This window comes from Triticum urartu, chromosome 6 (genome assembly GCF_003073215.2).
Source record: "Triticum urartu cultivar G1812 chromosome 6, Tu2.1, whole genome shotgun sequence".
NCBI lineage: Eukaryota > Viridiplantae > Streptophyta > Magnoliopsida > Poales > Poaceae > Triticum > Triticum urartu.
The window spans coordinates 557,088,641-557,113,775 of NC_053027.1; the positions used below are offsets into that span (position 1 = coordinate 557,088,641).

At 44.0% G+C, this 25,135-nt stretch overlaps 2 protein-coding genes and 1 long non-coding RNA gene across 5 annotated transcripts; 1 reads left to right on the top strand and 2 right to left on the bottom strand.

Moving 5' to 3' along the window:
* Positions 1-5,649: 5,649 nt before the first annotated feature.
* On the bottom strand, positions 5,650-7,329 carry LOC125512967 (cinnamoyl-CoA reductase 1-like). The gene is made up of 4 exons (XM_048678021.1): positions 6,870-7,329; positions 6,636-6,790; positions 6,350-6,532; positions 5,650-6,253 (listed from the first exon to the last, which is right to left on the bottom strand). The coding sequence occupies exons 1-4, from the start codon at positions 7,132-7,134 to the stop codon at positions 5,723-5,725; spliced, it is 1,134 nt and encodes a 377-aa protein (XP_048533978.1). The 5' UTR covers positions 7,135-7,329; the 3' UTR covers positions 5,650-5,722.
* A 1,959-nt stretch (positions 7,330-9,288) lies between these two features.
* Positions 9,289-13,811, bottom strand: LOC125515342. 3 transcript variants are annotated; one of them, XR_007286967.1, is made up of 5 exons: positions 13,283-13,811; positions 13,104-13,204; positions 12,958-13,019; positions 12,627-12,793; positions 9,289-12,513 (listed from the first exon to the last, which is right to left on the bottom strand). It is a non-coding gene; the product is annotated as an uncharacterized LOC125515342 (long non-coding RNA). The 3 variants fall into 3 exon arrangements; XR_007286968.1 differs by having other exon boundaries at positions 9,289-9,714; positions 9,812-12,513; positions 13,104-13,809; XR_007286966.1 differs by having other exon boundaries at positions 13,104-13,810.
* Positions 13,812-16,886: 3,075 nt separating this feature from the next.
* LOC125515343 (translation initiation factor eIF-2B subunit epsilon-like) lies at positions 16,887-23,358 on the top strand. The gene is made up of 15 exons (XM_048680797.1): positions 16,887-17,106; positions 17,172-17,411; positions 18,086-18,400; positions 18,543-18,650; positions 18,785-18,977; positions 19,295-19,557; positions 19,685-19,814; positions 19,935-20,008; positions 20,161-20,406; positions 20,478-20,551; positions 21,306-21,397; positions 21,737-21,819; positions 22,343-22,414; positions 22,575-22,700; positions 23,015-23,358. Exons 1-15 carry the CDS (start codon positions 16,969-16,971, stop codon positions 23,069-23,071), a joined length of 2,211 nt encoding a protein of 736 aa, XP_048536754.1. The 5' UTR covers positions 16,887-16,968; the 3' UTR covers positions 23,072-23,358.
* Positions 23,359-25,135: the final 1,777 nt, after the last annotated feature.

The following is a 25,135-nucleotide window of genomic DNA, read 5'->3' on the forward strand; positions in this document are numbered from 1 at the left end:
CAATCCTAAACACTCGGATCCTTTCTCTGCCAAAGAGAATTTTATTCATGCCAAGGTGCTTGCGAGTTGTTCTTTTGCAATTGCTTCTCTGCACTTCTCCCATTATTAGCAAATAAGTATTGAGGACAAAGTTGTCTCCAGATATCCCGATGGGAAATTGATTGGATAAATGATTCATGGTAGTTTATAACTCGAACATTTCTTAGGCTCAATACAGTTGTTGCCCGTCACAATTAGTTGCCAAATGGTACTTGTGCGATCCACTGGTCATTTTAAGCCCTTGCAAATATTTTTGTTCTTTATAGTTGCAACCTCAGAGTTCCAGAAAAATTGTCTATAGGTTGTATCCACATTGACAAAGTTGCTTCAAGTGCTTTTATTTAGTTTCCGTGGTCTACAAACTACATCAGGATTGACTTGTTATGTAAACTCACTTCATGCAGTTCATTTATACTACAGATGCTATATGTGAACTATCGAAGTTGACATCCATGATGCCCATGAAGCTAAGTGAGCATTATAATGCATGGACTAGAATTTATATATGATGCCATGGCTACCATTGCCCGTCGTGTTGCTCCAGGGGAAACTCTGATCCTCGGATCGGGCGGTGGCAACGTTCCGGTGTCGTATCCTTCCTGAAGGCACCGCCTTGGAGCCCACGGTTCGTCATATGCGGCTTCACTTCTTCGGATGATGCCCCTGGCGGCTCTTGTAGTGCTAGGGTGTGTGTTGCTGCGCTCAACACCTATGTATCCTGCCTTGTGTGTGTGTATGTGTGTGTGTGTGTGTGTATGTGTGTGTGTGTGCGCGTGCGTGTGTGTGTGTGTGTTTGTGGTGAGTGAATGAGGTTGTACCGGGCACTGTGGATCTTTGCTTTATATATAAAGTGGGGCGAAAGCCTTTTTCAGCAAATAACAAAAAATCAGCAAAAAAAGACGCATCATAAAGAAAAACAGGCACCCCCCTCTTGCAGCTCCCCCAGTCGCCGGTTCCAGCTCCCCCCAGTCACCGGTTGCAGCTCCCCGCGTCAAACAATGTTGGATGCAGCCCTCCGGCAATGCGTCGACCTTGTAGCACATCCAGGAGCTGGTTCCAACTAATTGGGGCACTGGTTCCAGCAAAAACGGAGATGCTCAACAAAATCGAATGGGGATGGTAGCAAAAACGAAAGAGGGTTGTAGCAAAACAGATGGGTGAATCCAGCAAAATAAGAACCTGGTTCCAGCAAACCCCTTGGTTTCAGAACAAACACGCCGTCACCATCGCCGATTGCAGCTTGGCCATCGGGAGAACGGACCTTGGGCCCTTGGCTGTTGTGGCCATGGAAAGGGCGTGCAACCAGCTGCCGGCGGAGAAGGAAACGAACGCGCCCATGGCTGCGGGCGGCCGGCGATCCACAAGGGATTCAAACGAGGTGCATCCAGCTGACGGCGGTCATGGGCGGCGAGCGCGTTCGCTAGCTGCAGGTGGATGGGCAGGAAGACGCGGCTACATAGGTATAGAAGATGAGTGTTGAAGGGATAACGAAGAGAAGTTGCGGGTCGTGTGCGGTGCCCAGGCCCCCAACAGCCACACGTTTTTATCTCGTATGTACGATACGTGGCTGATCGAGGTGCTTCCATCAATGATAGATTGAACGACGCGCGCTCGGCCGGCTGAATCTTCGACCTGTCCGCCGGTGGCAAACGTTTATCTATACATTATCTGAGTCGATGGACCCTCCGAGTCGAACTTACGTGCCCGTGCCGACAACGTAGTATCTAACTACACCAACTCGTCGATGGACTCTAGGACTGGGACCTAGGTACGTAGTAGTAGTTTTTTTTTCTTAACTTAAAAAAAAGTAGTTTTTTTTCTTTGGTGTGTTAGAGACAAAATACATTACACCCGCAAAAAAAAGACAGAATACATTGACACGACCATGTGTCCGTTGCAACTAGTTATCCACGATCAAACGATCCAACCGCCACCGGAGCGTGAACCAGTAGAGGGACTGTGGTATTCACAGCCCACCAGTGTTCAAATTCTGATGCTCGCATTTATTTCTGGATTTATTTCAGGATTTTCGGCGATGCGCATTCAGTAGGAGGAGATGTTCCCATCGACAACGAGGCGCCTACGGTGACTTCATAAATCTTAAGATAATATACCGGCTCAGTCTTTCAGAGATGCTTATAGGGGTAGGGTGTGCATGTGTGCGTTTATAGAGGTGAGTGTATGTGCGTGTATATGAGCGCTTATGTCTATACTGATGTTTTAAAAAAACTGCTACCGCGGTGAAGATGTACACCTCGTCACAATTTTTTGGTTTACCAATAGTCACCTCGTATCAATGTGCGGTAACCGAGACAGGTTCACAACGTATTTGTCTTCTTCTTCAAAAAAAAGAACACCCATAGGCTATCTCTCAAAACTTACCCCTCTAGACCAAATTTGCTTTGAAAAGAGAAACTCTCAACAAACTTGACTCTCTCTCTCTATCTCTCTCTATCTGGGACTCGGGCCACCCACTGACACCCATTAGTCTGACTAAGCACTTTGCAACATGAGCCTTGTTGCAAACCTATATGACCAACATGTTGCAATGGCACGTCACAATTCGACGGGAGCTCAACAAGGCTCGTGTTGATAAGGCCAGAGCGCAACAAGCTGGATCATGAAAAGAGTTGCGCCCGCGCGAACAATATTTTTGGCACATAGCAATTAGACGGATGCGCAAGAAAGCTCGTGCTAAAGACCTCAATATTGCAAACGACATGTGGAGATCGAGCGGTTGTCGCACGCCATCCCACAACTGACGCGGGTGATGATCCGATCTAGTCTTTACCCGGCCGACAAGTAGGGTCCATCTAATTTTGTTTCTACAACTTTATAAGGCTAGTCATAGTGGGGGTAACTTAAGTAGTAACTTAACACATCTCAAGACAATTTTGCTTATGTGGCAAGTATTTAATGCGAAAAAAGGTGTTTGTGGTAACATAATATGTTGCTGTAACATAGCGCTTCCCGAGGCAAAATGAGTCTATGAGCTAATAAATGAAACCATCTATGACACTATTAATATGTTACTTTGCACTATGAATATAGTAACTTAGACTAGTGTCATAGTCTAAGTTACTCCCCACTATGACCAGCCTAAGGCTAGTAAGAATGGGAGTAGCTACTAACATAGCGCACTTCAACAAACTTTTGCTTATATGGCATATAGTTAACGAGAAGTGGTAACATAATATGTTACTATAACATAACGCTTCCCAAAACAAAATGAGTCTACAAGCTAATAAATGAAGTCCTCTATGACACTCCTGCTATGTTACTCTGCACTATGAAGGTACTCCCTCCGTTTATTTTTAGTTTGCATATAAAATTTGGTCAAAGTCATGATTAACTTTGACTAAGTTTATAGAAAAATATATTAAGATTCACAATATGAAATCAATATGGTTAGATGCATCATGCAATTAATTTTCATACCGTATAGCTTTAGTATAGTAGATGTTTATATTTTTTCCTACAAAGTCGGTCAAACTTTACAAAGTTTGACTTTGACCAAATCTTATATGCAGACTAAAAAGAAACAAAGGGAGTAGTAACTTAGACAAGTGTCATATGCATGACACTAGTATAAGTTACTCCCCACTATGACAAGCCTAATGCTAACTAGCGCATGCTCAATTATATCTATGTGAGCGGCCGCATGCGCCGTTGGATGCGTTGGTCGCTCACTTGCTCTAAGTAGGAAGACTGTGGGGGAAGGGAGGCAGGTGTGCGAGCGGTGGGCTACTCTCCCCGATTTATCCTCCACCTTCGCTGATGGAGTCGAACCTACGTGCCGATAAGGCCTTCCACTATGTAGGCCAAAAGTGGTGCCATATTCACTTTTGATTCATTTGGCATCGGTGCTCTCCATTGCCCAGCTGGTGCCTTAAGAAAAATTATGGGAACCGGAGCAACTAGATGCTCCGATGCCAAATTCAGTGAGGCAATAGAAAATCCATATCTTGCATGCAGACTAGATGGAATGGGTTCTGTGTGAGAGGAAGACTAGTACTTCGATCAATTATTCTGCTAGATGTGGGCCAGTCTTTCACCGGTGCCAAATTGTCTACGTTGTGAGAGGGGTACCAAAAGCTTTTCATCTGACATTGATGTATATGTGGCACACTTGTCAGAATTTTGGCACCAGATACATAGTGGAGGGCCTAAGGTATCCAGCTAGCTACTTCAATTAACTTTCTTGTTAAGGGCATATACAACGACGACCCGTAAATTTCCTTCCGCATTCCATGGACAGGGATGCGGGAGACCGCGATTGAACGTTGCCCGCATACATCTGACCTTTTTTGTTAAGTTGGCATGTTCAAATATCCGCATACATAGAGTCCAGATGTTCAAACAGCCGCATAATACATAGAGTACGTATGTTCAAATAGCGGATGCAGCACTAGTTCAAATTTTAAAAAGTTCAAACATTACATTCCAACATTGTTGTCCCTCCTGGCGATTGTCGTATGGAACGTCATATTTTGTGCTGCGGCCGCTGGTGCGCCTCCTGGTGACTGCTTTCTTCCTTCATTTCCATGTTCTCACATGATTTCTTTCCTTTTAGGCCATTTTCTATGAAAACACATCAAAGATATTATTTATGAAAATCTTTGCATTCATTAGTCATAAGTACCAATATCAAAGCGAATATCTCTGTTTAAATGAAATATCTTGGTCTAAACTAAGGGTGAATGAGTGTAAAAATATCACTCATCACCCGCTCCGCCTCCACGAGCTCGGAGTGCTGGCGCCGGAGGTCCACCATATACGCCTCGGCGGTGGCCTCCGCCCCGAGGTGTCACCTTGCCTCTCGGTTCTCCCGAGCCATCACCGCACTCACCGCACCCTCGCGCTGGTGGGACGAGGTGGACTGGCGCCGTCTCAAATGGGAAGTTGCGCCTCGCGGCGAAGCCGTGGAACCGGACTTGCCACCGATCGTATTCCATCACCACGAGCTCCGTTGTGTGGAACGACCCGACCCACTTCCTCGTGTGGGTCTCCCGGTCGGTGATCTCCGCCACCCATGTCCCCCACGTGCGCTGCCAGACGCCAATGTATGTCCTCTGCGAGTAGGCGAACCAGGCGGGGTAGGGGGGTCGAGCATATGGCGGCGGCTCGAGGATGCGCCGCTAGACGATGAACCGGGGGTGTGGCGGCGCAGATCCGCGCTGCGGATTGGCATTGGGGTCCAGCCACTTCGTCCAGCCATTGCAGAGGGAGGGGCGGTGGGGAACGACGGGGGAGGCGTCGACAACGGGACCGGGGGGGGGGGGGGGGGGGGGGGGGGGGGGGGGGGGGGGGGGGGGGGGGGGGGGGGGGGGGGGGGGGGGGGAGGAGAGGTATAGGAGGGGAAGAGAGAGTGGGATTCTTTTACTCAGCCGCCAAACGATGAAGTAAATATAGAAAGAACCGCGGCGGCGGAGGATAATTTTTACTTCTCTAAGACCGATTTGGGATCGATTAGGTGCCGGTTAGAGGAGCAAAACCTTACTCCTTTAACCGATTATTGAGAATCGGTTAGAAATGCCCTGAGGTATATAGTATATAGGATTTGGATATCACGGTGCGCTATTGCCGTTGCACAATATCTACATTGGAAAATTGTAGAAAACAGAGTACTTATCCTCATTTATTTGCTTATAATCGAGTTCAATTTGTGTACACATTATAATTTTCACAAACATGCACGATGACGTGGCACGATGACAGGGACATGGCCCCTGTGCTGCAGGCAAATCACCGTCTCGTACAAACTTGTCCTCATGTCAGTGAACTCCAAGCCCAGATCCCCGAGCTTCTGATTCGAGAACCTGTACTCCCTCGCCATCGGCTTGCCGTCGTCTTCGCGCTTGGCGGTGACGGGGTACTGCGGGTAGAGGTCCTTGAGGAGTCGGACGAAGTGGGCGCGGTGCAGCACGGCACTGACGCAGATGTAGCGATGGCCGCGCGCGTCAGGGTGCTCGTAGACAAGGGTGTGCGCGCGGGCGACGTCTCGGACATCGATGTAGGCGGTGACGACGTTCTGGTAGGCCGGCTTGGCGCCTGTGAGGTAGCGGGCGACGTGGTCACTGCTGAAGTTGAGCGTTTGCTGTAGGGCAGGACCGATGGTCGTCGCCGGCACCACCACCGCCAGCTCCAGCCCCCTCTTGGTCGCCGCCTCCTTCGCGACGACCTCCGCCATCATCTTAGCGCAGCAGTACAGATTCTACGCACGACAAGAGGATCCATCGGTGCGCTTAGTTCACTGCCAACTTGGGAAGAAAGATGGGGGGCAGATAGAATTGAGCTTAGTCACACGTACGCCGGTTTGTTTGCAGTAGTCGTAGTCGCTCCAGCACGACTCGTCGACGACGATGTCGGGGCTCCGATTGGGGTCCATGTGCACGGCGCCGTAGGAGGAAGTGAACACCAAGCGCCGCACACCAGCGTCCGCCGCCGCGTTGACCACATTCCTCGTCCCCTCTACGGCCTCCGGCACGAGCTCCTGCAAGCAAGCAGCACGGGCGAGTGAGTGCTTCATGTCCATGTCCATGTTAGGCGGCGCGCGTCATGAGGTTTCAGAGGGGCAGAGGAGAGAGTGAACCGACGGGGTCGTTGGAGACCGGGGAGGCGACGTGGAACACGCCGCGGCAGCCCCGGAACGCAGCGCGGAGGCTGTCGCCGTGCATGACGTCGGCACGGCAAAGCGTGAGCCTCTCGCCGGCGCCATCCAGCGCCAGCAAGTGCACGTTCTTGCGGCCAGCTTCACGAGCAAATTGAACCAATCAGTCAAGCGAAGGGACGGAAATGAGAGAGCTGGATGGACCGATGCTTGCGCTTACCGGGATCTCTGGCGGTTCCCCGGACATGGTAGCCACGGAGGAGGAGCTCCTTGACCACCCACGAGCCGATGAAGCTCCCCGCCCCCGTCACGCAAACCAGGTGCTCCTCGTCGCCATTGCCGCCGGCCTTGGAGCTGGACTGCATGGTGATGGTCGACGGGTGCTGTTTGCAGAGTCTGGAGTGTGCTAGAACGAGATAACAATAACAAATTAGGATGAGACGTGAGCCAGTGCGTATCTCGACTAATTTAGCTTTTGCACGCATCAAACTGAACAGGAGCACGGACACGCGGACGTGATTCACGTTCAGCCCAACATGATCGTCAAGCTGAAATCTTAATTAATTGGTCATGCATGATGTCATGGAGGACCGGCTGGCTGGACGAGAGCTCGCCGAGTACGACTTTGGCTCGCCGACTACGCGTCCGCGTGTATTGTGGACTGGATGCCTCGACCAAGCACTTCCGGTTTAGCTCGCCAGCTTGGAGTATATGGTCGGTGATGGACTCGGAACCAGCCTGTTCAAATAAAGATGTGGTGACGGCGGTGGCATCATTGTGGTGGACTTGTGTCCTCACGCTTTGGCATTGCGATGGCGTCTACTCCAGCGTCAACGTGGAGCTTGCAAGGTAGTCCAAGAGCGAATGCATATTGTGATCTGCATCGACGACATCTGAAAGACCGAACGTATGCTGGGTTCGTGGTTGATGGATGGCAGGTACGGTCTCCTCCTTCGGCGTCTTAGTCGTGGTGGGGTGCCAGACTTGGAGTTTGCGATGGCGTGTCCGGGGTGTTGCCCCGGTTTGATTCGTTCAATGTCAATGGCTTCACCTTTGGTGAGATATCTTGGAGGTCCGTAAAGTTGCATATCAGCGATGAAGCCGCTTCGAGTTCGGATGAGGAGGTGATCCGTCGTTTTTTTGGTGGCTACTGTGTTGATGTCGAAGATAGGTGACAGATATGTTGTGGTGGTACTGTAAACCACCTAGCAACGACTACAAACAATGAAACGAGTCGAAGACGCGACACCGTAATTACCTCTTCTTCGCCAATGGCAGGTAAAAAAATAAATAAATCCATATTCAAGTCACATGTAGAGTAACAAAAGAAGACAAAGCCAAATGTGTATATTATCTTTTGTGCCTTTTATCTTTTTGTACTGTTCATGCTTGATCTCCCCCCCCCCCCCCCCCCCCCCACACACACACAACCTGTGCTTACATTAGGGGGGATTTGAATTTTCTAGCAACCACAAACACGCATCATGTGAACATCCACACTCTTTTTCTCAGAGTTTTTAGAACAAAATTGGGTTTGAATTTTGTGCGTTGGTAATGACGGTATGACCTAAGAGCATCTTCAACAGACACCTAAAAATTGCTCCGCGTGTTAAAATTTAGGTTTTTTGGGCACCGGGCAGCTTCATCAGAAGCTGTAAAATAGTGGGCGTGCAAAAAAAGTTGGACGCGCGCTGAAAAACGCTATCACGTGCTGCAAATTTGAGACGGGGGATTGCGCGCGCTTCACAATTTACACTGCATGTTTTTTTGAGCGCGTGTTTTTTAGGCATATGCTAAATTAATGTTGGGTCCGGCGCGTTAAAAGTGGTATGCGCTAAAACTATTTTAAGGCGCGAAACTTTTGTGTGTTTGTTGGAAACGCTCTAAAGGATGGCATCACTAGATGCTCTCAACCAACCCTAACATGTGTGATGCGACTAATACCATCCATGTGTCGTAATGCTTGATCCACATGCCCAATCAAACACGTCTCATAGAGAACAGAGAAGATAAAATCAAATACTCCCTCCATTACAAAATATAGTGTGTCCACGTTTCTCGAAGTTCAACTTTGATCATAAGTTTAACAACAAGACCGGCTGCGGTGGAAGAAAAAATTATATAATTGAAAACTTTTTTTAAATACGAATTCACTGGTATAACTTTTGCTCCCGCCGCAGTCGACCTTGTTTGTTAAATTTAGTCAAAATTGAAGCACGGGAGCATTATATTTTAAAACGGAAGGAGTATGTCTTACGACCTACATCATGATGTGTTGTGCTGAGAGTCAACTAAGATTCGATTGATATTTTATTAACTTGATATGTCGTGGGATTTTTTTTCTATTACTGTATACTAGTAATAATGTACGTGCAATGCACGTTTATATTAGATAGAATATTAGTTGCATGTTATATTAAGGGCCTGTTCGGCAATAACCTAGCTCTCCGAATTTTTAAATCCGCGCTCCGCTCACTGGCTCCCTGCTCCCGTCGAGATTTTTCCGATCTAAAACATGTTCGGCAGCCGAACTCTGTCTCCCTTCGCTAACTAGGCCTTTTCTCTACTACTATTAAACAAGAGAACATATTCAACGCTAAACGCATCCAGCCTAATCTACACATAACATTCCCGATTAATTGGAGCCTCACGATCAAATCGCTTAATTAGATCTAGCCGTCATGATTACACCAACCCACAAACGAAGTGCGTTTAGCAGTTTTCCAGGGCGGACGAAAACTCTGCCAATATCCAGGGAATCAATCCGCCGTCCAGCTTACGTGCGTCGTCGCTGCCCTGCGCAGCCGCCGAGGCACCCGACGACCGCCGCGACGACGAGCTCGCCGAGTCACCCAACGACGACCGCAATGACGAGCTCTTCCCCAACACAGGTGCAGCCGCCCAGGCGCCATCCCAAAGCGGCGACGACGAGCTCTTCGCCGCACGGGTGCATGCTCTTCTCTGATCTGAAGTTGGTAAGGCTTTTACACGCAGCTGCCGCCAAGACTTCATTAGGCTAAAAGACACCTCTACTCCGCTCCGTAGATGCATGCTCATTTGTCAACCTGTTCATGTGATCCATCAATTGCTTTCATTGAATTTATGAAAAACAAGAGCAATTCTAGAAGGAAAATGTAGGAACTGGTGACTTATGGCAATGACCATATGCTAACATGATCCTTGATGAGCATTGGACTGACTTCACCTAAATGCCTCATGAAGCTGCATATGGATCATTCAATGCTCAGTTCCAATTCATGTGAACACAAATAAAGTCTGCCTGAGATATACAGTATTACAACCTACTACATCCTGATGCATTCTTGCAGGTATATTAGTGCAAAATGAATTCAATTGGTTGCAGAGGCATCATAAGAAAGCTTTTTGATGGCAAACAGTGGGATGGAGTTGAACATAAAACTACACTCTGTCAGCGTTGTGCTAATAGTATGCCTTCCGTTACAATTGTGTGATAACATTCTTGACATTCACAGGGTTCAAGGACTTCGTATAGCCCCGACCAATCCAAACGGGACGCTCACCCCGTTCCAGGATATAAGCAACATTCAATCCTTGGGTGATGAGCATTACACAAGCACACAATTTCAGTTTTTGTAGCTCAACTGATGAATTGTGCCATTTATTGCATACCCTAAAGAAGTAAAAAGGCAAGAGGGATAGAGAGTGGTATGCACAAAATAAGGATGAGATTAGTAAGAGACGTCGTGAGGTTTATACACAGAAGAAAATTGCCTGGGGCACAAACACAGCTGGTTGTATCACACGGTAATGAAGATGAACTTCATCCTACATGGCCCAGTTATAATGATGTATACTGATCTATTCTTCATCTACCCATGCCATAATGAGATTAAGAATCAGATGGAAAGGGAGCGGTATGCACAAAATAGAGAGGAGATATTAAAGAGACAATGACAAGCCCATGAGCAAAATAAGCATATTGAGCATATGGTCCTTGGGGATATGAGGGATCTGCTGCAATCCATGTGAAAGGATATTAAACTCTATGGATTTCCGGATCTGGTTGACGCAGATGGTTCTTCTGACGTTGATGCTAGAGAGGTAACAGAGGAGAGACAGGTCAAAGCGGACCAAGAACATCTAGATCTATTCAGTTGTTTGAACAATGAGCAACTAGCTTGTTTCAATGACATAATGGATCATGTGACAAACCCAAAAATCCAGATATTCTTTGTTGACGGTCCAGGAGGCATTGGGAAGACGTACATGTACAAGGCATTGTTTGCAAAGGTCCGTTCGATGGGCCTAATAGCGATCGCAACTGCTACATCCGGTATAGCGTCTGACATTGTGATTGCTTATACCAACGATGAAGAACCTATTAACAAGCTTATCGAAGATGTCTTCCCATCCCTGCACACCAATGCTAGGTCGAGAGAGTACATGAGCAGCACACGTGCAATTCTCTCGACCAAAAACGAGCATGTGGATGACCTGAATGACAAGATGATCTCCAAGTTTCCAGGCGAAGAAAAGGTGTACCATAGCTTTGGCTATATCGAGGATGACTTCCAGAATAATTACACGATTGACTTCCTGAACTCGATCACACCAAATGGGTTGCCCCCGCATGTCTTGAGAGTAAAAATCAACTGCCTGGCCATTTTGCTACGGAACCTCGACCCTCATAATGGGCTATGTAATGGAACACAGCTTATGATCAGGGCCTTCCAGGATAATGCAATTGATGTAGAGATTGTTGGTGGCCAGCATGCTGGAAAGAGGGTGTTCATACCTAGGATCCCTATGTCACCCTCCGAGGACACCTCACTTCCCTTCAAGCTTAAGAGAAAACAGTTCCCTATCCGCCTGAGTTTTGCGATGACCATTAACAAGGCACAGGGTCAAACCATCCCAAATGTTGGTATTTACCTTCCAGAACCTGTTTTCTCACATGGCCAACTATATGTTGCATTGTCAAGGGGTGTCTCAAGAAAGACGACGCGGATTATAGCCAAGCCTAACAAGGAGGTTGATAAATCTGGAAGAAGCACCAAAAACATTGTCTACAGAGATGTTTTAGAGGGGTGAGGTACATGCAATCGTTCGTGTTTTCTTTGCACCTTTGATTTTGTACCTATATAACTAACTCTGAATGTAACACTTCTCTCTTATTTTATTTGCAGGTTTTGATCACATCGCGCTACATAATAGGGTGCTAAACAAGAATGATGCCGATGTGACCTCTAACTCTTTATGTCAGAGTCGTTTATTAGTGTGATTTATTTTGAAAAATCATTGACATATCAACTGTCTCAAAATGAAAAAGTTCAGGCTTTAAATGTGTGACACTTGTTATTCTGTTCTTGTTCTGATTACTTACACCATTCATTTGGGAACGTGGAAATTTCAATTTATTCTTTCAATTCCATAACATAAGATTGTACTACCAGCAAAATTTAAGCTGTTGGGATCATTGACAGAAATAATGAAATATTGCAAATTTATGATGGCTGTTTTTTCTCTGAAGTGCATATGTGATTATGACCTCGGTCTCAAATATAACTGGTTTCATTGCCAAGCACACATGAACTAACTAAATTAAAACTATCAAGAAGTGTCAATTTCATAATGGAGTAAAAAGTATTCTGAGTCCCTAACACTAATAGCCATAGATAAAATTGTAATGTGTACACACAAAACTGAAGACAACATAACCAGCAATGAACAAAAAGAGATTCTAAACATGGAATTCTGGACCTAGCACTTATCTTTTGTTTTAACTTCCAGGTTTTGTTCGGATCACACTACATAATAAGCATGAAAGAAGGATGTCAATGTGACCTCCGACTCTGCATATCTGTGTCTCCACAGCAACACACCTGAAATATTGCAATTTGATGATGGCCGCAATTACTAGCATCTATCTTCTCAATGCATGTTTTCCTATTACTCATGACCAAGAATAATGAGAAAACAAAAGCATGAAACTCACCTTGATGGTTACACATCAATGCCAAGAGTTTTCAGCTGTAGTACAGCATTTGCGATGTTACATCCTTCAATCTCAGGAATATTAGATTTCGCTGGTTTAGCAAACTCATAACTAAAAGTACTTCGCTGGCCCCTCCTGTCCAGCACGGCCATTGATGGTACAATAAACTGGCAAGATAAAGGACACAAGAATTATATTTCTTGAGAAAAAAGGTATAAACTTTCTTTGTACAAAATGGTAAAGGAAAGAAGACACAAAATCGAAGAAACGTTCCAACAAGCTGAACTCGATATTTCTGTATAAAGAGCAGTCTCGAGACAGATGGGTATACCTCTTTCGATTCAAACTTGTTGCTCCCATCCCCTTTCGGCACCTCCTTCTCCCTCAGGGTATCTGAACCATTAAGGGTCGCATCATCAACACAGGCACCAACAGAGAGGATGAAAAGGAAAATCATAGGCTTGGAAGAAAGCTTACTCTTTTTTTACCGAACAATAAACAGCCTCCTGCGAGTTGGCGAGCAGGGACCTACAGTGTCCCGAGCAGCAGCACAGCACGCGGAGGTCTTCGTGGTCATCCTAATCAAGATGGAAATCAAGACGGGGGCGGAGTGCAGAGCATCCGGATCGAGGGGAGAACAAGAGTTGGAATTGGACCTTGATGGCGTCCCGAGAAGGGGGGAGGGAAGTTCGTGGCGCGGCGGGTGCATCAGTACGAGGGAAGGGCCCGGCGTCGCCGACGAGCATGCCGAGCTCGAGCGCCCCGGCATCGCCAGGAGGAGGCAGGCCCCAGCGTCACCAGATAGGAAGAAGGGGCGGGGCAAAGGAGGGGCCTGCGCGGCCACGGCGAGTGCGTCAGCACGAGGGAGGGCCCCGACGTCGCCGGCGAGCATGCCGAGCTCGAGCACCCAGGCGTCGCCAGGAGGAGGCAAGTCCCGGCGTCACCGGATAGGAAGAAGGGGCGGGGCAGAGGAAGGGCCTGCGCGGCTGCCGGCGGTGCTGGCGAAGGGGAGGGGCGGGGCAGAGCAGGGGGCTGCGCGTCCGCCGGCGTTGCTGACGAAGGGGGGAGGGGGGGCTACCACCAGATAGCTCCGGCCATGGATGGAGATCGCGTTGTGGATGAGGGAGCCAGGGAAGAATGGGGAAGAGAGAAGTGTGAGGGGCAGTGGAAGGTTGACTGATTCTTTTTTTCACTATACTACGTATGATGGTGAGTGAGTGTGGCATTGTCCAAACAAAAAATATCTTCTAATAAAAATCCATTATACTCTGTATGTTCGTAAATACAAGTTTTTTTTAGAGATTCTAATATGGACAACATCACTCTAAAATACGCTCTATATTCATCCGTATGCAGTCCATATTCAAGTTTCTAATGACTTATATATAGAAACAGAGGGAATATTTCATAGGGATTCATAGGGCATGTCCGGTTCACCTACGTGGGTGAAATTATTGTTTTCATCACGGCTTGTTAAAGTCATGATCATTTGATGATTAAAAAAAATATAAATTTCTACAAAAAATGATAAACTTTATTGAGTATATTTAAGTTTTGCAACCATGCAGGTCATCTTGTGGTTTGTGGATGATAAATTTTATGAAGTACTTCACAGTAGATATTTTGTCTGACGCTCCTACACGGGTATTTTTCACTGTGTATCATTATACTTATTCTATGTTGTATCACTATTTAACTCTCATTACTACTTTAATAGGAACATATAACAGCTTTTAAAACAAAACTAGCTATGATTTTAGTGGACTCGGAATTGAATGATGATAATATAAGAAATCGAGACATGGAAGATGACGAAGACAACACAGATCCCACGGAATGTATGATACTAGGTAAACCCCCTGAGAATTTCAAAAAAATCAAATACATCATCAGAAGTTGAGCTCATCTCATAGTCATTTATCCTTTCACCGTTTGTCAATCAAACAAATGATGACTTAATAGATGAACTATGCTTGTTCATCAGTATGGTTGATGATGTCGCTCTACTGGAGTAAGCCATATTTTTTAGATCATTTTGTATTCTAATAAATTACTCTGATGTCATTATAATTGACAGAATTTCGAATTTACATGAGCGAATGGGTCAAAAGCTCTGATCCTTACCAAATTAGCTTAAATTTGAGACAAATAAAAAACATACTAAACAATGATGAATACATGGATATTGATTGTTTCAATATGGTTGTGAGTATACTAGCGCGCAACAAAGTCCAGCTTCTCAGAGACATTCCATCTCACTATATGGATCTAAACTTTTGTGTAAGTTACTATAATCACGTATCAATTTTTTTCCTCATTGCACTAATGTTTTCTTATTCTTATTTTAGGCGGTGTTTCACTATGCACGAAACTCAAGTCATCGTGAAAATATGGACATTGTTATATTGAAACGGTTGTTCCATAGGTGGCCTGAGAGCAATGACTATCATATCTCACAATGTGATATGGTAAGATTTTAGATTTTCATTTTATGACAATGCTTTATTTGGTCTTAATTAATATTCCATATATTATTTATAAACTATCTCATCGTTGTAGATTTTGTTGCCTTGGTGTAAGTTTGGACTATTTTTATTGTTTGTTTTGGATCAAAATAAAAAACTTGTCTTAATTTTTGATCCGATACCAATACCTACTTTGGGGAGAATGTACTTAAAACCGTGGCCGGCAACCTAAACATTGCCCTTGAAGTTGCAAACCCTGCATTCAAGGACGATATCTCTAAATGAGAATGCATAGTTCCTATTGCTCCAACAAACTCACACTGGTACGAATCTTTTTAATGCATTACAATATTTATTGATTCATTCAAAGCACATTATATCTTTATTGCATACATGCAGTGCCCTGTCGGGTTATTTGGTTTTCAATTTCATGCACTCATTGTGCGATGGAAAACTATATTTTCCCATACCCAAGGTGAGTATTTACACCATGCTTATTTGTATACACATTGTACATGCAACTTGTTATAACAATGTTGTATAATGCATATGTAGCATGGTTTTCAACCGAGGAAGCACTTTTTGGTGCATATTCTAAAGTATGAAGAGAATGAAGCTCAAAACAATATCCCATCCATTGAACGAATCATCATAGATCGCATCTACAGATGGACCTTCATTGCTTCAAAAGATGGACCTTCAAGACATGCTTAGTTCTGGTTCTTAAAATATATATTTTTGTAACAATTATAATACAATTATTATGTGACCGTTAATTTTATGCGGAGACATGTTTCTGGATCATGTGTTACACGCTCGCTCATATCATTGGGCATTAGACACATTTAAATGGCTCGGTAAAAAAATCACTAAAATAAAAATTAAATTTACAGTAGATGTTTTTACTATGGATTATGATACGTGTGTGTTGGATCACAAATATGTCACACTTTTTTAAATACAATTTGAGTGACATGATAACATTTTTTAGCCATCCGAATTTTTATGTAAAATTTATTTTGGTTAATATTATACCATGTGAACTCATTTTTGTTTCAGACGTGCGTTGCACGTGCATGCTTACTAGTGTCTCAAAAAGCTGGCCCAAGAAAAATAACGAAGCGGAACATACGAGCGGTAGAGAGAGATAGATCGCATGAACCGGGATATTCCACTTATCGGTGGCAGGTTCTGTAACTTCCACAAACTCCATCATTTTCTGGATCTGCATGTTGGTATTTGGTAAGATATCAATTACTTTTTCACGGGAATGGTAGGATATTAATTACATGACAGATTTCAAGGGATAGCGTTTAGTCAAAACATGTTTATAACCAATGGCAGTGGTGGGAAATTAGAGCGTTAAACGTGTTTGGTGCTCAACATTAGAGCGATTTAAACCACTAGATAACATGATTTAACGGTCAAGATGGTTTGGATTTGCTCATTTGAGTCTTTTTATATTGATATAGATATAGACTAAGATTCGATTAATTATCATTGTTTCTTCTTTAGACACACAAATTGTCGATGAACCGAAGCAAACATAAGTAAGACAGTTTTTCTGATAAAAAACAAACATCCCCCCCCCCCCCCCCACCCAGATTTTCTCTAAAATCGAGCATGCAAGCTTTGTTCAATCTGCACAGTTTTTTTAGGCAAGTACGATCTGCACAGATGGGCTGAACGAATGGCCGTGCTTCAATACTCGACATCCTAAAGCCTACTAAGCCTGAAAAAGCCCAAACTCCTAAGCCCAGGTACGATCCACCACGCCTCCCTGCTGCCACACTAGCGGAGCCACGGCGGCGACACGGCGCGAGCGACCAAAGCTAAACCTTCCCCAATCCCTCCCCGTCGCCGCCGCCGCCGCAGCCATGTCCCAGAAGAAGTCCCGCGGCGGCGCCGCCGCCGGGGACGACGCCGAAGAGCTCTCGCGCTCGCCCCTCCAGGCCGTCCTCCTCGCCGACAGCTTCACGCTCAAGTTCCGCCCCATCACTCTCGAGCGCCCCAAGGTACCGCATCCCCCTACCCCCAAACCCTACCCCCCGGCGGCACCTGAATTGCGCTGTCCCCGTAGGTGCTGCTGCCGCTGGTGAACGTGCCGATGATCGACTACACGCTGTCCTGGCTGGAGACCTCGGGCGTGGAGGAGGTCTTTGTGTTCTGCAGTGCGCACGCGGAGCAGGTCAAGGGGCACCTGGAGGAGGCCGGCTGGACCGGCAAGCCCGCGGCCCGGGAGATGGCCGTCACGGCGGTCGAGTCGCACGACGCAATCAGCGCAGGTGACGCGCTCCGCGTCATGTATGGCCGTGGCGTTGTGAGTTTCTGATCTCCATCCTTCCTGTGGATTACGAAGGACTGCAGTATTAGTTGTAGTGTCTGTTGCTGTTACTGCTTAACAATTTGTCTTGGCCGGTTGACTAGAACTGATAGTGAGCATATGTGGAACTGAAGTCTGGGGAATATTTGGGAGTGTCATTCCAGTTCATTCAAGGAAGGAAAGTAGATTTAAATTGTATAACTTCCTGCCATTCCAGGTCACTCCAGTGGCCTCCCATTTGGTACTGGCTGCCTCAATGGTGTGGACTTGGGAAATAATTACAACCGGCAAGAGATTGTGATGGATAAATGATGATATTAAATAATGTTCAGAGCAAAACCTAGCATTATTTTTTTTGTCTGATGGCTATTACCCAAAAAAGTTGTTCAAGGTTTTAACTATAACATCATACTGAACACATTAGTTCAGCTCAATGCCTCAATTTTGATATTTTTCATGCACTTAGCTCTGTGATTGCTGTGCCTGCTTAGCAATAGTATCACGTGCCCTTTTTTTGTCCTAATAGCTGTCGCTTGTGCCTCAACTATCGTAACACATACATAGCGCAGTCTTATTTTCTTGTTCTATTCTAAATTTTTCACATACTGACAGTGTGCCTGACATTTCGTTTACACTTTCAGTTGTTTCATCCATTCGTCTGTTTTATGTAGATAAATGGTGATTTTGTTCTCATCAGTGGTGATACAATCAGCAACATGAGCTTAAAAGATGCTCTCCAGGAACACAAGGACAGAAGGAAAAAGGATCCACTTGCTGTTATGACTATGATTATAAAGCATTCAAAACCTTCAATCCTAACGCACCAGACACGTTTGGGCAATGATGAAATTGTTATGGCGATAGCTCCTGAGACAAAGGAGCTACTTTATTATGAGGATAAGGCAGATAACTCACACCTGTGTGTGACAATTGATAAGGATATACTGGCCAATAATCCTACTCTCCAGTTGCATAATAACATGGAGGTCTGCCTTCAAACTTGTTAATTGAACAACAGATATATGTTTTTCTCCAAGCTCATTTTTTGCTATATTATTAAGGCCATGATTCTCCAGTACTTCAAATCTTGTTTTATCGATCTTAGTAAATTCCCCCTTTTGCTGTCAGGATTGCTATATTGATATCTGCTCGCCAGAAGTCCTTAGTCTTTTCACCGATAACTTTGACTATCAACATCTCCGACGTCATTTTGTAAAGGGTTTACTAGTTGACGATGTAAGTCCGTTCACCACCAGTTGACCTATGTAAGACAAGAAAACATGATGCTTATTTTTAGTGCAGTATCTTGAGTGCCATCTCTCTTATCATGTCTCTTTTGTAACAATCAAATGGCATGCCAATCCTTTCAGATTATGGGATACAAAATCTATACTCATGAAATACGCTCCAGCTATGCTGCAAGAATAGATAATTTCAGGAGCTATGATGCGGTGAGCAAAGATATAATACAAAGATGGACATACCCTATGGTGCCTGATGTGTTATCTTTTGGTAACTGTCATGAAATGAAACTTCACCGCCAAGGAATTTACAAGGCATCAGGTACGCGTAGTTGCGACTGAAACGAGCCACAAAGATTTATTTATGTACCTTGTTTGATATCGTTCCTTGATTCATTCCTCAAAATCTAGATGAATTTATCAAATCAATATGTTTAATTTGGAATGAAAAAAGATATTAGTTCATAATATCATGAAAATTCTCTGTTTAAGGTTCATGGGCTGTTTTAAACTGTGATTTTTGGGCATGAACTTTTACCTGTCATTCAGTAGGTCTATAGGTATGTCATCGTTGATTCCTGTAACTATATAACAGCACCTTTACATATGAACTGTTCACATTCATCAAATCTTTTCCAGATGTTACATTGTCGCATTCTGCACAAATTGGTGCGAATTCCGTTATTGGCAATGCGACCAGTATTGGAGAGCAGTGCAAGATATCAAATTCGGTAATTGGGGAAGGTTGCAGTATTGGTAAAAACGTTCTCATTCATGGTTCCTATATATGGGATAATGTCATAATTGAAGATGGGTGCAAAGTGAGTAACTCCTTAGTCTGTGATGATGTTCATCTAAAGGCAGGGGCAATTGTTGAGCCTGGCTGCATATTGTCATTTAAGGTATGTTGCTATATATTACATCTCTGTGCTATCCACTTCTCCTTTAGGAACAGGCTATAAACCAGTTGCAATTTTCTATTCAGCAGCATTGCAGATATTGATTAAATTCTTATTTGTACCATTTCAGATTAAAGTTGGAAAGAATGTTGTTGTCCCTGCCTATTCAAAAGTGTCACTACTTAACAAGCCTTCAAATGAAGATAGTGACGAGGAACTTGAGTATGCTGACACTAATTCTGGAATTACAGATAGTCCACGTAAGTCTGCATACCCTAAAATTTCTGTTCTTGATCATACATGCATTTTCAATTTATTTTTATGATGATTTGAATGTATCACTCATGTTTTACTTAGCAAATTGGCTTTCTATATTGCAGCCTTTTCCATCTCAAAGAGTAATGCCGACCACCCAACCATCATATGTGAAGATGATGACTTAGGGGCATCTGAGGTATTCTTCTATTCTTAGTTGGTGCAGTGATTTCTGTAATCCATGCTTGCGTTACTGTGGTTGTCAGGATTATTATATCCAGGCACCCTGGTGATACATTTATCATGTCTTGATTTATAATCATTGTGGTTGCTGTCTATGATATTGCTTAGACTGGTACCTCTGGCGTCCTTGGTTACATATGGGCAAGTGGTGATACTGGAATTCAGGACGAGTGGAGACAATCAATTGCTCCGATTCCTAAAGAAAAGCTTCAAGAGTTGCAGCATGCTGTATCTTTTGATGATGACGAAGGATCAGAAGAAGACTTGAACAACCGTCCATCTGAAGCAGACCGTGACAATGATTCTGAGATCAGTGTGGTTGAGGATGATGATTATACTAAGTTTGAGAAAGAAGTTAGTAGCATATACTTGGGATTCTCATACTCTTTTTGTCTTCACTTTGCTGATTGGTTTACCCTACTTAGGTCGAAGAGACGTTCCAGCGGGCACTTGATGGGGTTCATCAAGATAATTTGATACTAGAAATCAATGCGCTCAGGTATAAACTCTTTTCTGCACAACAGACATATTTGTGAATGCCTACTAAATGTAAACAACTATGACACATATAAGTCAGTCACCCTAAGTATGGTTTGACCTGGACAACATATTACTTATGGGTAATGCGCTATAGTTCTCATTTTCTTTTTGAGACAGTAATGATATGCTGCAAGCAGATGACATTGCAGTTTTGCTGCAAAGGACATTTTGTTTTGTGAAAAAGAATTAAAATATACTCCCCCTGTAAAGAAATATAAGAGCGTTTAGATCACTAAAGTAGTGATCTAAACACTCTTATGTTTCTTTACAGAGGGAGTACTACATATCAAGAATTCAAGATGAGATTCAATCACTTCTTTTCATATGGAACATTGAACTAGCTGGAAGTAATATTCCATACACAATTTATTCTGCAGAAATATTGCAGCCATGATTTTCACACCGTGTAAAACCACAAACTGTTTTTGCTGGTAATGTTCATTAAGCATCTGAATTTGGATTAATACTTTGTTTCCCAAGCACTAGCTTTGCTTGTATAGAGTATGAAAGTTGTTTGCGGTGTCTTGTTCTAATTTTACAGTCTGTCGATAATTAACTAGTATCTTTGATTTCTGTCCAGATGATCTTCTTAGTTGTATAGAATGTTTTGTTTAATCCTTCACATCACTGATAGAGTATGCCCATTCTTTATTTTGTCTAGTTTTTATAGTCATAATGCTGATTGTGTTTGCAAATTTGTGCTTATTTTTCAGGTTATCTTATAGCCTTCAACATGCTGATTGTGCTGGAGCAGTTTTCTATTCGATCATGAGGGGTGCATTAGTGGCTGCACAATCTACTAATGGTATGATTTCTAGGGATGCTTCACAGTTTTATGAACCATGATGCATGTCAAATTGGGATAATGATTTGATCATTAGCTACGACATTTGGTCATTTAACCGTAAGAGTAAAGAACCAGTTCACAGAGGAGCTTAGTGTGGTTATGCAGGAAGTCCATAGGATTTTGCATAAAACATTACATTTCCTCTATTGCAAAGTCCAAGCATGAAAGTTTCATCCCAACTGTGGAACTTTGTGGTCATGCACTTTTTGATATGGGATGCTTTTTTCCTATAGCTGTTAGATCTCATGATGAAAGGTAATAAAAGCTTATTTGTCCTGCTCCCCCCTCTTTATATAGATAATCTTCTAAAGACAACTGCCGACGCACTTGCCAAGTGGAAGGATCTTTTACGCAATTACACCAAGACAGTTGATGAGGAGGTATGGCTTGAGGATATACTGGATAAGTACCTTGAAGTCTGCATGAGTAACATCTGCTTGAAAATTCAAAAATACCATCAGGTTTATTGATTTAAAAATGGTATCGCGTCAAGTGTGTTCGTTGTCAGGTTTAATCATGTCAGTTATCTTCCATATCGAGTCAGCATAGGTTCCTTTATCAGCCATTCGAGCATATGCAAATTATATAACTGAAGCAATCGTTTATATAATTATTTGACCTGATGACATGTTGATCTGCACAATGTGCATATAGTATGGTGATTTTGAGATAGCTCACCGCCCTTGCCATGTGGTTGCATATAGTATGGTGGTTGTGGTGATTAGACTTCCAAATTGTTGTGTTGGTGCACGGCAGACTCTTGGAAGGGCCTCTGATGTGGTTGTCAAGTTTTATGTTCAGTTTGAAAACAGGGTTTTCCCATGGAGTTCTATGACTTATGAGTTGTTTTTGTCTTTTGTATTTGACATGGGCTAAATGCATTATTTTGTGATGGTGATGTAGATGGAAATACTATTGAAGTTTGAGGAAATGTGCCAAGATATCACAAAAGAATTTGCTCCACTGTTCTCAAAGGTAAAGAACTATTTGATTTCGATTACAGATAAGTTCCGTGCCATTTATATTTTTTTGGAAGAACATATGTAGTTTTGTTTGCACTGCTGGGTTGACGTAGACTGTTTGAGAATTGATGATCTTGTTTTTGTTGGTTTTGATAATATTGTATTGAACGCAGATCTTGCCTTACCTCTATGATAAGGACGTAGTCAGTGAAGATGCAATTTTGAGATGGGCGGAAGAAAAAGAAAATGCCGACGAGTCTGATAAAGTTTTTGTTAAACAGTCTGATGCTTTTATTAAGGTATATTCACTGTACTAAGCTGAGTTCTCCTTTTCCATATCGCGTAAGATTTACCTGGCCTGTTTATGCCTTTCTATTTCTGTAGTTTTTCATGATCTCAAACCTTCCATCAGAGGGAATGATTCAAACCGCATGTCTTGTATTCATAATATCTCCTGGCATGATGGTGGTTGTATTTCCGGCACTGGGTTTGTGCCATCTGTTGTGCTGGCAGAACAAAGTCTCAAAGATGATGATGTCTTGTGAAAACTAAATCCCACTGAGATGGTCGCTTGTCTTGAGCATACTAACTTGTCACCCATTTTCCTTGGCAGTGGCTCAAGGAAGCTGAAGAGGAGGAAGACGACGAGGACGACGACGAAGAAGAGTAGAGTCGGAGAGGAGCGCAGCGTTGTGCAACTTGGGTGGTTTCCCGGTGAGTTTGCGCCCGGGAAGTTTTGGAAGCTCGATTTGTTTGTACAACATAATTCCAGTTTTGTTCCTAACCAATTGGAGGACAAAAGAAGAGAGGGTGGAGCGAAACATTTGCCCGTGAGGCGCGGGGCGAACAACACATGGACCCGCAGAGTGTAGATATGTTACATAACCCTCCCCGACTCTCCGTTCGTGCATGCTTTGCTTGGCTGGTGCTTCCATGAAAGAAAGCCTGCTTGTTTTACTTGCTGTCCATCCATGTGTTCCCCTTTTCACCCAGCCAGCACTGACTCGGGCAAGCAGGCAAGCAAAATCTTTGGCAAAGGCTTCACTAAGATATGGGTTCTTCTTTTATCTTTCCGCTGAGGAGATGGATGGATGGATGGATCGATTGTGTAGTGGGGAGGAAAGGAAAGCAGCGGAAGCTGGGGGGAGTGAGTCTCCTGGCGCAAAAGGCGGCAAAGGGATCATGTGGGTTGCGTAGATCCGCCACTAATCTTACCTCAAAAGGGCCACGGTTTGTGTTAAAGCACGCTGTTTTTTCCTTTCTTTGCTCGTCGGATCCCCTAAAGGCTCCCGGCCTATCCTGCTTTGTTTCAGCCAACTGAACGGGCCGAAGCAAAACGAGAAAAAACGCCCTTGGGGCCCCAAGGGGGAAAGGAAAGCCCCTGTTCCGGGAGCGGATGAGCAGGGACTGCGCTAAGCAAACTCTCTGCGCATTGCTCTCCTCTGTCTTCTGCATGTGCACTTCTAATTTTATCCAGTTCCTTTATACTCCCTCAGTTCCTAAATATAATACTTTCTAGAGATTCCAATATGGACTACATACAGAGCAAAATAAGTGAATCTACACTCTAATTATGTCTATATACATTTGTATGTGATTCATATTATTTTTTTTAAAAAGGCTTCTATTTAAAAACGGAGGGAGCGTATTTTTTGTATATAAAATTTTAAGTGGACATGCTGTTTAGTTTTTGAGATGGTTACTTTGATGGAGAGAAGCTTCCGGCAGTGCCCGTACGTCTCTGTTAGGCTCGTCTCGCCACCTAACGTATAAGATGACTTGACCATGTTTATTCGCGAATCAGGGTGGGCGTCAGCTTGAGAACATTGCTGACTCGACGGTATTGACCTTTCCCCTGGCACGTAGAACCGAGCATTTCCCTTTTGATTGAAGAGCACGTGCTCGTTTAAAACCACCCGGAATGTTCCCGACTTGTAAAATACTTACAAGGATGTGACATTCGGCACTGCTATTTTTCATTTAAAATTGTGATTATTAGTGTCTCGCACATACTTCATTTTATTTTATTATCATCTTAAATTATCATTACTAATTCTTCCATCCCAAAATGTAAGTAAAATTTTATTATTTTGTCAAAAAGCCATCTATATATAATGCCAGTAGTACAAAGAAACCCATCAACAATAAGCCTTTAGTCCAAACAAGCTTTGCCATGATTGAAGATGAATAGATCAGAAATTTTCTTGCAAAAAAAAAAGCTGGGATAGGCTAAAGATGAAATCCATAAGATCTCGCCACCACCTAGTGCAAAGAAACCTATAAAATAAAGAAATTACACTGAAATCGCTGTGGGCTGATCTTCTTCCTCTCAAACAGATTGATGTCACATTGCCGGACACCGCTCCAACGCCAGAGCCAACTTAACATTGTTGATCATGAGCGGGAAGTCATCAAGGCCATGATCCTATCAGATCATTGTCTCGATGAAGAAGTTGTCACAACCGAAAGAGCCACATGTCCAAGAGCCTGACCTCTCAATAATCAATAAATCTCGCAAGCCTCACGCCGGCATAGGTGATAGGTGGACGCATCAACTTAGTGGAGATGCGGCCGAAGGACCCCAGTGTAGGAAGCCGCCACGCCGACAAATCCTGCAAACCCTAGTCTCACTATCCAGAACGTACGACAGGAATCTACGCCCAGTAATCATCCACAAACAACTCCATCGAGATGGGAAGGCTCTAGGAAATAGAACAAGTCTGATTTATTTTAC

Bases quoted from the DNA above. Each gene is read 5' to 3' on its own strand.
- LOC125512967 (XM_048678021.1), bottom strand. From the start codon at position 7,134: ATGCGTGCAAAAGCTAAATTAGTCGAGATACGCACTGGCTCACGTCTC. The intron at 6,791-6,869 runs GTAAGCGCAAGC...TTGCTCGTGAAG, and splicing joins GGGAACCGCCAGAGATCCCG to CTGGCCGCAAGAACGTGCAC. The intron at 6,533-6,635 runs GTCGGTTCACTC...GCTTGCTTGCAG, and splicing joins CCCCGGTCTCCAACGACCCC to GAGCTCGTGCCGGAGGCCGT.
- LOC125515343 (XM_048680797.1), top strand. From the start codon at position 16,969: ATGTCCCAGAAGAAGTCCCGCGGCGGCGCCGCCGCCGGGGACGACGCC. The intron at 19,558-19,684 runs GTATGTTGCTAT...GTACCATTTCAG, and splicing joins GCTGCATATTGTCATTTAAG to ATTAAAGTTGGAAAGAATGT. The intron at 20,009-20,160 runs GTATTCTTCTAT...GATATTGCTTAG, and splicing joins ATGACTTAGGGGCATCTGAG to ACTGGTACCTCTGGCGTCCT.